This window comes from Molossus molossus, unplaced genomic scaffold (genome assembly GCF_014108415.1).
Source record: "Molossus molossus isolate mMolMol1 unplaced genomic scaffold, mMolMol1.p scaffold_m16_p_24, whole genome shotgun sequence".
Lineage (NCBI taxonomy): Eukaryota > Metazoa > Chordata > Mammalia > Chiroptera > Molossidae > Molossus > Molossus molossus.
In genome coordinates, this window is record NW_023425360.1 from 8368335 (window position 1) to 8382359 (window position 14025).

Below are 14025 nucleotides of genomic sequence, written 5' to 3' on the forward strand. Positions count from 1 at the left end.
TTAGAAATCCCCTGATAGGATGCAGTCCACAGTGGTGAACTATCCGTCTCCCTATTCCATTTCTGAGTTGGTTGCCAGAGGGTTTAAACATGATTAAAAATTCAGCAGTGTTTGACTAAGAAGCCACAGTAGTAGGAAATCACAGTATCTGAATATCCAACGTGCCATATTGTTAATTGCTGGGAATGTTTCTGAAGGACGGTGACAGGACTCAGGGCAGGCGAGCTGGCAGATAACCTTGTGAAAACCAAGGGGAAATCAGGGTCAGCCAAACAGAAGGAATAGCAAAGTCCCACAGGGAAAGAAAGCCCTTGGTTCTATGGGGCATCCATTCGTCACCATAGCCTGGGAGGCTCCCACACCAAAGAGGGCTGCATCTGAATGAGTGGACAGTGCTTTTTTTTTTTTTTTTTGGAGTCAATTAATATTTCTGTTGTGAACAATGTAACATCTCTTAGAGCTACCCTGTTAATCATAACCATACGATTATATACCACAGTGTACTAATTTCTAGTAACTGAGTCAGATCTTTCCTTTATGTTCCTTAGGAATCTGAGAAAAAGGGCATAATCGAGAGAATCTATATGGTGCAGGATATTGTTGCAACAGTTCAAAAAATCTTGGAGGAAGTAGCTTCTTTTGGAGAAAGAATTAAAAAGTAAGTTATACGTTTGTATTGCGGCATTTGAATGAGACCTGCCCTCTTCAAAGGCAAATGGGGGTGAGGAGGGAGAGATCAGAAAATGCAAAACCCCAAGACAAAAGCAAGGGCGTCGGGCACACCCTGACAACTCTGGTTGGTTGGTTCTCTGGGCTTGTCAATCCTACAGCTGGGCGGTGCCTCAGAACTGGGGTGACCATACTGCCAATTTTTCACCCAGCATAATTATTAATAGTGCTCCCTTTCACTCTGAAAAATATCCTGGATTAGGTGATAAATTGGATTTTAAAAATAGGTGATCCCATTCACAAATAAGAAGGGAGGCAGCCCTGGGCATTATGGCTCAGTGGTCGGAGTTTCACCCTGTGTACCAAATGGTGGCGGGTTAGAGTTCCTGTCCGGGCATGTGCCCGGGTTTTGGGTCACATGTGGGAGGCAGCCAATCAGTGTTTCTTTCTCTCTCTCTCTCTCCCTCCCTCCCTCCCTTGCCCCTTCCTTCCTCTCTCTAAAATCAATTTAAAAAGGGGAAGCACATGTTCTTTCACAGAGTCTTTTATGTCTGAACCACAGACCACAGTAATGTCTTGAATGAAATATGTTCTCCATTCTCCAAAGAACGGTACCTAATAACATCATAGATGCAAAGATGTGACGTTAATTTCTCACATGCATGGGTGCTTTAGGACAGAGGTCAACAGACTTTCTCTGTAAAGGGCCAGAGAATAACTATGTTTGGCTCTGTGGGCATTACGGTCTCTGTCACAGCTCCTCAGCTCTGTTGTTTATGTGTAAAAGCAGTCATAATTGGTATATAAATGAATGGATTTGATGTGTGTTCCAATAAAACTTTATTTACAAACACAGGTGGCAGGCTACATTTGAATCAAATCCAACCCATAGCTTGCCCCTCCTTACCTTAGAGCAGAAGGGCTCACTTCCTAATGGAGTCCCAACTGAGAAAGACTCTTCTATGATATGTGTTTGTGGTGTTTATGTTTGTTTGGTATATGTCACTGAACTGTGCATTAGTTGATCTTCATTTGGTACCAATGAATAGAGGTGGTTTTAATCATTTTACTTTGAATTATATACTTATTTCTTTCCCCTTTTAATTCCAGAATTGTGTCAGCCATATTTTTCTTTCTAAATATTAGTTAATACCTTTTCTTATCTTATTGATCAATTCAGTTTCTTTAACTAAAGGAGATCATGTTTAAATATTGCATCGGAAAAGAAGAGAAAAAAATAGTGCTAAAGACAAGTGAATGTTTTGTCTTGTCAAGATGCAGAGAAATTGATAAATGATCATTAACATCAGGAAACAAATACTTAATATAAAACTTTCTTTAGTTACTGATCTTCTTTCTCAGTTCCTTATTGAATGAAATTGCCCTCGCCTACTCATTTATCACTGTCATAATAAACATGCTTGATTTGTTTAAAAAAAAATTGGTCAAAACCCATCTTAATAGAAATTTGGTGAGTTTACAATATTGTTATTCCCATTATCAATGTCATAGGAGAAGGAAAATTAAACAGTAGCAAAATTTTTGCTCACATGTCTGTCTGCTTTATTCCTCCAGGTTTCATATATATATATATATATATATATATATATATATATATAGAGAGAGAGAGAGAGAGAGAGAGAGAGAGAGAGAGAGAGACAAACGAGCCTGAATTTACCTCAAAAATTGTTTAACCAAAACATAAGCAACAGTAGAAGTGATGAGGAAGGACGTATAATTCTTCATTCATTCCCTCATTCCACTATCAGTTATTGAATTTCAGGCACCGGCTTGGTCTAAGAATGAGAACTGCACCCATAACAACAAAAATAGCAACATTAACTGATGTCCTGTGGCAGCCAGACAGTGTTGTAAGCCCACTACACATAGTAACTTTTTAAGGACTTACTTAAAGGAATGGGTTAAATGACTCCAATACCCCTTTGGAGTAAGGATTCTTAATATCCCCATTTTACAGAGTAATTAACCATGTAGCCCAAGGTCACACAACCAGTAAGCCATGGAGCTTGGATTTTAACTTGGCCTTCTCATCACTATGCTAAAATGTCATTATACTTCAGAGATCTATTTTCCAATCAGGGAGAAAAACAGTAATAAAACAATTAGAATTCAGGCCCGGCCGGTGTGGCTCAGTAGTTGTGTCGACCCATGCACCAAGAGGTCGCCAGTTCGATTCCCGGTCAGGGCACATGCCCAGGTTGTGGGCCTGATCCCCAGTGGGGGGCACACAGGAGGCGGCCAGTTGATGTTCTCTCTCATTGATGTTTCTATCTCTTTCTCCCTCTCCCTTCCTCTCTCTCTAAAAATCAATAAAGAAAATAGACAATTCAAATTCAAGAGCATAGATGCTCAGTAGACATGATTATGAGGGCCCTCTGGCCAACCCAGAAAGAGATGTAGGACAGAGACAGACAGAGGGCAGTGCTGACAAAGCCACAATTCATCAGCTTCTCTGAGAGAGGGAAGAGATAGCTGAGCATAGAATTGATGAGAAGGGGCTTCAATAGGGGCAAGCCACTGTGCCAAGGCTCAAAGCCCACGCCTGCGCTAGGTACAGGGACGTGGCAGTGATTTAGCATGTCTCTGCCATAGGGGATGGTCGGGGCATGTCTTTCTGGGAGGCAGATCATTCGGGGACTTGACAATATTGGAAAAGTCCATGAAAACACACTGAGGGACGTATTGGCAGCCAGGGAGGATGAGAGGCTGTGGAGTGGGGCCGAGACCGAGGAAGGAAGGCCACGTCTTTGGTAACACCGTCCCCATGACCGAAAGTCTCTACTAGACAAATGTGGCTGTTGTGCCGTTGATAATGATGAAGGAAATGCGGCTGACGGGAGAAGGGGGCAGAGTCATTCCAACAGGCCCCCCACTCTACGGTGCCTTTGAGCGCCGGCTGTGCCCAGCACAGCTGCGGCGGCCACGTCGGAGGCGTATTTTCAGCCATGAACAGGGCACTGTTCTGCCCAGCTGTAACACAGGAAGGCTCAATTCCGATGAATCTCGGGCCATTCATGATCACAGGGACCTTAATGTTTCTGCTGGGCATGAAGTGGGAGGTCACGGGTAACTCTGCTGGAATGCTATTGTAATTCAGTGCTTAAGGACCAGGACAGCTTTCCCCCAACTATTGGCAACCAGCAAATAAATAGACTCACATAAAACCCCGAGAGAGTGCTGCCCCAGTGGCGTTGCATTCACATGGAATGAGCTGCATTTTCTTCCTTCTGCCCACTCTGATATTACACAGACTTCAGAGGTACAGCTCTGTCAGGCTGACATGAATCAACATGTTGAATTTATATTATCCCGGCGGCAGGCAGGACGTGGGAAGAATGATTCGTATGTCCCAGCATTGTGGATGGTGGCTCCCACCTCTGTGTCCTTGAGTGGTGAGGGACGTCTCCACAGAGGAGATGGTGACATTCAGGTAGACCCAGGACAGAGAAGTCACCTGGGTCAATGCTCCAGAGTCAGGCTTCGAAGCTGCATCCTTAGGGGCTGGAACTTTCCCGGCTGGGAAGCGAGATTAAGAAATACCAAGTGAAGAGGATGAGAAAGCGGGTTAAGGGCACTTTGGTGAGGACCTGGGAATGGCAGGTTAAGGTATCTTGTGTTGAATCTGGGAAGGACATAGTGAAAGGGACCATGCAGCAAAGCAGAGAAACCAAGGAGAGAGCCAGAGGCCCTCTGTGAGGAGGGAACGCACAATTCCGAAAGACTAATCTACAGGATTTAGGGTTTTGAAATTTTGAAAATGATATGTTTAGGACACGGTAGTGAAATGCGGTGGTTGAACGAGCGAAAGGAATTCATTTTATCCCCCCATTAATTGAAAGTTTGGCTCATTTGTCTCATTACTCCCCAAATCAGGGTCCCCCGCCTTAGAATGTAGAGAGCCCATGTCAGGAGAATTGAGGAAATCTATGAAAACGTTTAACCAATTGTTGGATTTCAGGATGGAAGGCTTTGATTGACCAGGGTTCTTCGACCTTGGGTGTTCTGCGGAAGGACTAACTGCAAGATACCTGTGGTCAAAGGGGAGTCTAGGAAGTGTTGGTGTGTTAGTTCCAGTATCAGGTTGAACAGGACTGATGTTGGGGAACACACTTTTCTCATTCATGATCCTAGATAGAAAGCCTTCAGCATTTCACACTTAAGAATGGGTCAATAGCCTGGCTGGTGTGGCTCAGTGGTTGAGCGTCGACCCACGCACCAAGAGGTCGCCGGTTCGATTCCTGGTCAGGACACATGCCCAGGTTGTGGGCCTGATCCCCAGGGAAGGGCATGTAGGAGGCAGCCAATCAATGTTCTCTCTCATCGATGTTTCTATCTTTCTCCCTTTCCTCTCTCTCTAAAATCAGTAAATTAAAAAAAAAGGAATGGGTCAGTAGACCAATACATGAGTGAAGGTGAAGACCAGGAAGAAGAAATCCTGTAGGTACACAGAGGCCTTATCCAGGGCAATGGAGTACAGAGCATTTCCTAGGAGTGTACAAGATTTCCATAGGACACTCAGCTTCTTAGCCCATGTTCAAGCTCTCCATTCCCACACAAGTCAAGGCCAGCAACAGACACAATGAAAGGAGCCGGAGGCCCCGTGAAAATATGTGGTGACTTCACCTACACTGTCTATGGGTTGGTGATGTCACGGTTTATAGTCACGTACTCCCCGGTCCTTTTCAGGGCTCCATGTAGCTTCTGTCGTAAACAAGTCTGGAAATTCTACATATGTTATTAGAAAACACAAAAGCACTGAAACACTGTAATAATGTCCCTTCCTTCCTAAATATTACTAGCAGCCATGTGTTAATTGGGATACATACTGAGTTCGAAGTGACCCAAATAACCTTTAGCTTTGAAGATCTCCATGCATGGAGCCATGTGACAATATGGCAGTTTTTTTAAATCACTTTTGAGAGCCAGAGTCTTCTTTTCGGTTCCAGGAAGTGACCTTCTAAAGAATGCTTTTCCGATGCCCAGTCATTTTGGCAAACTCTCATGTCCAGCTTTTCAAAGAAACTTTTCCGGTAGACTGTCTTCATCTGTAGAACTGAGAAATGAACTTGACCCAATGAATCTCCATAGCTGTTGGAGTGACACTCTCAGAGCAAGTGACACTCGTGTGGTTTGTCTGCAGCACGTTCAACTGGACGGTCCCGTTTCTTTCCTTCCTGGCCTGCGTGATCCTGGTGGTCGCCACCATCACACTGTACTTCATTCCACTTCGGTACATCGTTTTAATCTGGGGTAAGTTTGGCAAAGGTCCCTTCGCTGGCAATCAATTCCAGGTAAGAACCAATTACTCGTGTTTAAAGTGTGACTATAAACTTTAAATACGCTCCTGTCGGCAATTAAACATGAGATTAAGGAGAGGATATAGGGAATCCAAACTTCCAGGACCTCCCTGAAAAGGCAAATTGCGTGAACCATCAGCATAGCTATTTAAAGGCCTGTTGCATGGCTGTGATCAAATAAAAATAAAAATGGAATCATGCATGTGATTTCCCTTCGGCTTTCACAGTCATAAATCCCTTTGAATAATACAGTGCCGTGGTCCAGGAACTTCCAGGGTACCCTGTTATTCAGACAGTGAAAAAACACCTGTACCCTGCCCGTCATCTTATGTAAAAGGAGCCAGGTTGCTTCTGACACTCATCTCTCCTGGAGGAAACAATAATCCAACCCAGTACTTAAATCCAGAAGCAGTGGGAGGGAGGGAGAGACCCTCACCGATTACCCACCCAATGCCGGAAAGGAGAGGAAGCGATTACTTACTAGGGGAACCGGTGTGCCCCTATGCAGGGTAGCTGCTTTTAAAAAGTAGAAACAAAAATGGCAAACTTGCAATGTATTTCATGAATTGATTTACTGCCCCAGCTAGCTATGGGACAAAATACGAGCAGCTTTGTGATATTTACGACTGTTGCTGGGTGGGCTCTGGGTTGATACAAGGAGAGTGCGTTGCAGGAAATTAAGCTGGAGAAGCCATCCACCTTTCCCCACAAGAGGCCCTGTCAATTCTGGTTTTCCTTTACTCGGCTCCTGTGACTGCTGCTGCTGAGTTCTCAACCATCGTCACTATTGGGGATCTTCAGATATTAAGATGTTCAGAGAGGTTACAAATGTAAGAGATCACAATGTGGTGCATTCAACTTTAAGCAAAAGCGAAGAGTACACATATGCAGGATAAAGCTACAACCTTTCTCACACTATTAAACGCAGACCTTTTCCAAGAGAAGCCGCAAGGGTAGACTCCTGATGTCAAAGGGAGCCAAACCTACACACTTAGAAACAGGAAAAGTCATAGGAAAATAGAATAACCCACAAAATTTCTGAAGTTGAATGATTTTAGGAGGGCATAGTCCATTCATTCTCTATTTTGTGCAGGACAAGAACCATTCCGTATTGAACTTTGTATCTCTGTTTGATAGCACAATATCTCTTACGTGGAAGGCACTCAGTATTTGATACATGAGCAAGGACTTCCTACCCCACCTCACTCCCCCCCACCAATGGATTGCAGTCAAGGCTACATGCCTGTCACTCATATACATAAATATCTGAAAAATTGTGCTGTAATTCTGTTCAAAGTGGTTATTCTCCAGTGGCTGTCTGTGCAAAGCAACCATGCAATTTTTCCTTTCTCTGCCTTTCTCCAAGTGATTTTTTTTTTTTCATTTTAAACTGGCGGGCTCATTCTATTCCACTGATATATCTGTGATCTGAGACCATTACATGATAGTGTCTTTTCCAAATGTTATCTCGTGGTATTTGGATACCACTTCGTTTTTTATTCTTGGCTAAAAAATAAAAATTCACAGCAGATATACCTTCTGTTTGTCTGAACTGTTTAGGTTCAAAATGGAAAAATTTGGATGTGATTACATGCCCAGTAGTGTAGAGGTTCCCTTTCTGTTTTCTTGGTTTATTGCCATCCACAGTAATGATGCTAACCTCCTCCACTGCTGTGGAATTTCAGAAGAATCCTCTTGCCTGTGGTGTCCAGTGTGATTCTCCCTTCAACCCAGGAAACTATGGAGGGCAGGTCCTTATTATTCAAGTTTTAACGGGAGAAATCTGCAGCCAGGATGGTTAAGTGATTTGTCTGACGTCACACAGCTAATGCATGGTGAAGCCAGAACGGGGGCCCAGTGTATTCCTGGTCTGCTCCCTCACCCTTGTTCCTTGCCTCTTAAAGAGGACCAAGGAAGGCGTGACCCCTGCTGACACTTGGTCTCACACGGCAGATGATGAGGTGGAATTACTGACATTTGAGCCTGTGACACCTGAAAAAAAAAAAAAAAATGTGTGCTTTAGAAGTGTGCAATCTGAGTGCCTTATACTTTTTATTCTAAGTACGTTTTTCCAACATAGACAGCCTCAGTGCATTACTGTGCAGGTTTATAATCTTCTCAGTAACTAAGAATGTGGTGTTTTGATGGGCTGGGATATTATCCCTGCCTCGCTGTTCATTGTAAAGACTCCAGATGCGCACACTATATATAATTAACAATAGAGGATATATCTTTTCTCAATATGTCTTTGTCTCCCTTTATCATGTTGCCTGGTCTGTTTGCTTTTGCCAAAAAGCCCATGCTACAATTAATGTCTTTAGAATAACACAGTGAGTGTATTTTAGTGTAAAGGAATGCGGGGGGGGGGGGGGCGAGAATTTTAGCAAGAAACACAAAGCTTGCTGTGGGGGTGGAGGGAAGAGACACGGTGCAGCTTTGACTCAGGAGACAGGGCATCGTTTGCAAGAAGTCTTCCCCAGCCCAACCGCCGAGCCCCCGCTTACCCGTGAACAGTGGCCGGCTGCCATTTGCAAAGCAGATACAAATGGACCCTCTCCAGGGAAATGACTGGAGGTTGGCGCTGGGTCAGGTGCAGTACCATTCAGCAAGTTCCATCTATAGATGAAGGCAAAACGATACTTAAAATCAGAAGAACATCAAGCCTTGTATGTGTTAGGGACCGTTAGACAGTTCACTGGTGCCTTGGCTTTGGAACAAGGTGTACACCTCAGGTGAGAGTTCATTCAGCCTCCCCCAAACGAACTAGACCTTCAGACAGGACCCTTGTTAAACAAGCCCTCTGTGCAAAACTTCAGAAAGCTGCCTAGCTTCTCTGCTTCTAAAACTCAGCCTGAAAAAGGGTTGGCATTTAGTGGAGAGAACAGTCTGTGAGTACTGGATACAGGCAAGGAGCAGAGTAGGAGGCAAAAGGTGTCTTGGGCAGTTTCCCTCTGAAGAGGAAACCATGGACGGAGCCCGAGGGGCAGCCAGCAACAACACCTTCCACGTTGGACCCCTTTCTCATCCCCCCGCCTCCCAGCCAAAATTAGCACAGACGCCATTGCCTAGACCCACCCACGCACCAGGATCTCGGTCCATAAATTAAGTTAGCAACCATTGGAAGATAATTTTCCAATAATAACTTTTCACAGTTTTTGCAGCCTCAAAGTACGATCAACATGTCAAGTTCTGTTCTGCAGGGAGAGAGGAGAAACCTGTGAAAATGAGTTGGAGGGGGGGGGGATAGATTTCTGCAGCTTCTTCTTAACAACAACAACAGAAAGCCAACTCTGGCCCTGCGCCTCCCACGGCTACAGTTGGTCCAGAGCCCCCAAGCAGAGACTTGTTTGGGCTAATGAAGGTCTTTTCCCATCTGGGACACTTGTTTCCCCCGCAGAGGACGCTGTTCATCAGCCCCGCGCACAGACACCGACGGGCGCTGTGGTTTCCGTGTGTGTCTGTGCCGCCCTGCTGCTGGGATTGTAATGGGATTTTCACAGCTGAAGAAGGCAGAGCCCCTCTCCGAAGTCCCCCCTTCCTTCCTGCAGGAACAGGCATTTGTGAATGATTCCACATGACAGCAGCGTGGGCATGGCTTGACGTCCAGTAATTGTTTTCACACTAATTTTTACTTGTGAATGCCCCTCCTCCCCCAGGAGGGCACGTTTTAAAGATAGACAGAAAGGTAGACAGACAGACAGACAGAGCGATCTCCCTGCGTTTCTGTTTTGCAGGCATCAATAAATTTACTAAGAAGCTTCGGAACCCCTACGCCATCGACAATAACGAGTTGCTGGACTTCCTCTCCAGGGTGCCGTCTGATGTTCAAAAGGTATGTAATGAAGGGTCGCCGCCAGCAGGGGGCCCCGGCGGGAAGTGGGGCCAGCCCCAGGGCCAGAGGGGCGCAGGCTCTGCAGGTGTGAGTGATGGAGATAAGGAATCCGAAAACCCTTGAGGAGTCCCGGCCGGCAGGGAGGTGGCCAGAAACCTTTGTCCCAAGCACGCGATGATTGGGGGAAATTGCCGAGAAAGAGCCCCTTAAGAACCATCTGGAACTCACACTGCGCAGCTGTGATGCAGAGGTGGTTGTCCCCTTATTGACTGCGCGCCTCCCCCCAGAGGATGAGATGGGCTCAGTGAGGGGGGGAGTGGGGCATCCAAGCCTGGAGGGGCTGGCTTATTTTCCTCCTCTTCTGGACGGCAGGCGTCTTAGGGGAAGCAGGGGATAGGAGGATTATTCTCTTTATTCTTGTGTGCTGCGATTACCTCCCAGGACCCCCTTCTGTCTCTTTCCCTCTAAAGATTTAGGGATGCTTAGGGCAAAGGCCTCACTTTCTCTAATACACATCGAGGCAGAGACGGCGTGAGATAATTCGAGATCAATCAGAAGTATTATTCGCAGGTAATGGCCATTTAGTCCAGTGGCGCCCTGTTTCTGTGGCTACACAGAGATTAACCAAGGCAACAATACCAGAAAGCCCCGGAAAGTGGCCCGATCCGGGCCCCCACAGATCAGGCTGCTGTACACCCCAGGGCAGGTAACAATTTCTGTAATGGAGAACGGGCATCGCAGTCGGCAGATGGGCGACCGAGGCTCGAAATAGCGTCATGGTGATAGAAAGACACAGATCTTCATTATCTGAGAGTCTCAAGTCAAATACTGGCTTCCGTCTTTGGCCGCTGTGATGTCATGGCCCCGTGGAAGCTCAGAGTGGACTTTGGGGACACTGGGCTGAAAGGCTCAGAGTTTTTCTCCTTCATTCCAAATGTTGGAGGTTAAAGTAGACTCCACGATGCTTCACTCCTTTAGCCTTCGTTTTGATATAATTACCTATTAAAATGTATTCTAGAAATATAAACCTACCCTCTAACATTTTCATTCCACGGTTAGAGAATATTGCCTGGCCCTAGCTTGTTTTGCATTGGAGATGGACAGGCCCTGCTCCCCAAGGGGACCTTCACACAACACTCTGAAGAAAGTGTGCTTTTTATTATTATTATTATTATTTTTTTTTTAATGTATCTGCTTTTGACCAAAAGCAGCTCAGCTTATGTGATAGGTCCTGATGCCCTTGGGGAGTTTGACACACGTGCTTGAAGTAGTGACCATGTATGTCTGCAAAGCAATGCTTTATTTATTTATTTTAAATCCTCACCCGAGGATACTTTTTCCATTTATGTTCAGATAGAGTAAGAGGAGGGGAGAGAGAGAAACATCCATGTGAGAGAGACACATCGACTGGTTGCCTCCCGCATCACCTCGACCAGGACCAGGGACCGAACTGCAGCCGAGGTCCATGCCCTTGACCGGAATTGAAACTGCGACTCTTTGGTCCGCGGGCCGATGCTCCAGCTGCTGAGCCCAACTGGCCAGGGCCATTATTCAGTACTTTAAATAAAGCCATGCCACCATCAGCCTACCAAAGCCCACAGGGCAGGACTGCACTGTCACTTGGGTGGCAATATGAGTTCTTGCCTGCGTCCCCACAGAATGCAAATCACCTTGCAGTCCCATCAGCGATCGTCTGGGCACAGTTCCGGCACCAGCCACCAGAATGGTCCTCCAACTGGAACTGGCGTGAATACAGAGAACACAACAAAAGAACATTCTAGGAAGATATACAGAGTACCAGGAAGATACTCTGTGTCACCCAGAGACTTCCCAGTAACACCATAGACAGTTTGCCGCGGGGGACTCCCCGTGGGTTCATATTTATCACAGATGTTTTAGCTATTCCTTTGGAAATGAAATGCATTTTTAAGAGAAATCTATATAAGTCTGGGGCCAGTATCAATTTCAACATGATTTCCCTCTCTGGCAAAATAAATGTCTATAATTTGCAGAGATTCCCCACCCCCCAAGATTTTAGATATTTCGAAATGAATAATTCTTAGTAAGTTTCTGTATCATATACTAAGATAAACATTCCCAAGAGGCTGTTATTAAGCGTAGTTATGGAGGAAAAGGGGGCGCACACACAACTGAAACCCTCCAGCAGTGCCCAGGGCAGGTAGAAGCCCATGCATCTCATTAGGAAAATCTGCTTTTAATATTTTGGTTTCAAGAAATGATGCATGACTTCTCAAATCCTTCCTGTAATTAATCCCTCCATGTTCCTGTGTTTAGAAAATGATTCATTACCTTTGAACCTTCCTTCCTTTGCCTTGGCGTGTCCGTGGGGAGCCATTAACACACACTGCGGCGGGCTAGGGTTACCGAACCGCCGGCCTCGCGACTGTTTGTTTTCACAGGTGCAGTACACGGAGCTGAGACCCTGCAGCAGCCAGAGCCCCCTTCGCAAGAAGCGCAGCACTGTCTAGGACACGCCGCGACTCGGGACGCCAGCCCCCGGCTCAGCGTTTGGGTGATCGGACCAGTGTCTTCGCTCTTGCTCGTGCAGTAGCACCGTGTTGTCCTTCTGACACGCGTGTTGTGTGGCACCCTCTCTGTGTTCTCTCCCCTTCTTCAAGTGCACACGCGCACACACACGGGTGTCCCAGCTGCGCAGCGGGTCAGCCCAGCAGAACCGACGACCCAGAGTCTGAGAGATGAACACCCGTCTCGTGCAGGAGATACAGCACGGCTGCCACAGGTCTGAACACGCTGCTTGAGAACAGCCAGGAGCCCACCTAGACTCGAGAGTGACTTTGAACTTGTGTTCACACCTCCAGCGGCCGATTCTCATTAACATTCACTCATTCTCACTCCCCACCCGCACACTCCTTGCAGATTATTGCTCATGGGAGTGTTCGTTTGTTTTTTTCTCTCTCTGAGCTAACAAGTCTTTGATAACCATCATCTACCCACGTCATGTGTCTTTTGAACAGGTTTTAAAATAATGACCAGAATTAGCTCAGATCTGGGGGAATTGGTTAGCCGTGATTACTGACGACCTGTATATAAAATTTCAGTAAACTCACCGGTGCCGGGAGCCAGCCTGTCTCACGGTCCATTGCTGCCAATGGATGCCCAGCAGGGTCCAGAGGGCGAACCCTTCCAAAAAGTGGAGGGTTCGTGAACGTATTCGGTTGCCTGAAAAACGCCATTTCTTCCCATTTTGCTTTTTTTCCAAAATACCATGTCAAAGTCATAGCTTCAGAAAGGGGGAGGGAGTGGATGGATGGATTCTGAGAGTATTTAGAAAGGTAAGGGCCGGGGAGCAAGGGTCTACTAATTGTGGCTGCTAACCTGATGCTCATCACTTCATTTGCTTGCGTTTCTGAGCAAAAAGTACAACTATGGCAGCAGTCCACATCGATCTTTCGTTCCTCCTCGGGGTGAAACAAGCTACCCCGAATGAAAATATGTCTCGGAACCTCTGTCCTGGAAAAGGACCACTTCCTCTAACAAGTATGTGATTCCTACAGGCCCCACCATTTCACAGACACGCCTCCACGTGAAAATTCGCATTCTGTGCATATACACGATATGAAAATTTCTTTCCTTTCAAATGCGATGTAAGTTGTAAAGACTGTATTTTGTTGACACATACTTTGTATGTGCAGTTATATAGAGAGATATAATATATATGTATTGTAAAGAAAACTTGAGGGGAAAAGATCTGATTTAATAGTTTTACTACGGTTCCCCCCACCCCCCTGCCCGGGTTGTAATTTAATAATCTTCAAACAAAATGTTTATGAAAAATGCCAAAGATTCTAAACCTTATCATCCCGCGTCTGTTTTTCTTCATATTCTCTCTTCCTGGGTTGCTTTCGGCTGAGCCAGATCTCTGCATGATTTGATTTACTCCGAGTTAATGAAGCTGGAAGAGTCTTGCAGAAATTATAGAAGCTCCCGTAAATCTCTTAGTTGTACATACAATAGATACCCAAGAACCTCTTTTGTCAAACCCGTTACTCAGTCTTCTGTGTAAACAATGGCTCATTGTCTTTATCCCACCATCATCTAGTGCATCACAGCCTATCATTTTGTAAGGACCCAAGTCAGACATTTTTAAACAGACATGTGAGATCCGATCGTCCTCTAAATGAAAACTTCCAGCAGCAAAACAACCCCTTATTTATTTAAAAGTGG

At 45.6% G+C, this 14025-nt stretch overlaps 1 protein-coding gene across 3 annotated transcripts in view; it reads left to right on the forward strand.

Moving 5' to 3' along the window:
• The window catches only part of MCTP2 (multiple C2 and transmembrane domain containing 2), a 160775-nt gene extending 147186 nt beyond the window's left edge, over nt 1-13589 (forward strand). For all 3 annotated transcript variants that reach the window (XM_036277870.1, XM_036277872.1, XM_036277873.1), the window contains 4 exons: nt 549-658; nt 5831-5940; nt 9722-9819; nt 12240-13589. In XM_036277870.1, the coding sequence (XP_036133763.1) occupies nt 549-658; nt 5831-5940; nt 9722-9819; nt 12240-12308 (387 nt within the window). In that variant the 3' untranslated portion in view covers nt 12309-13589. The remainder of the gene's footprint in view (nt 1-548; nt 659-5830; nt 5941-9721; nt 9820-12239) is intronic.
• The last annotated feature ends 436 nt before the right edge of the window (nt 13590-14025 follow it).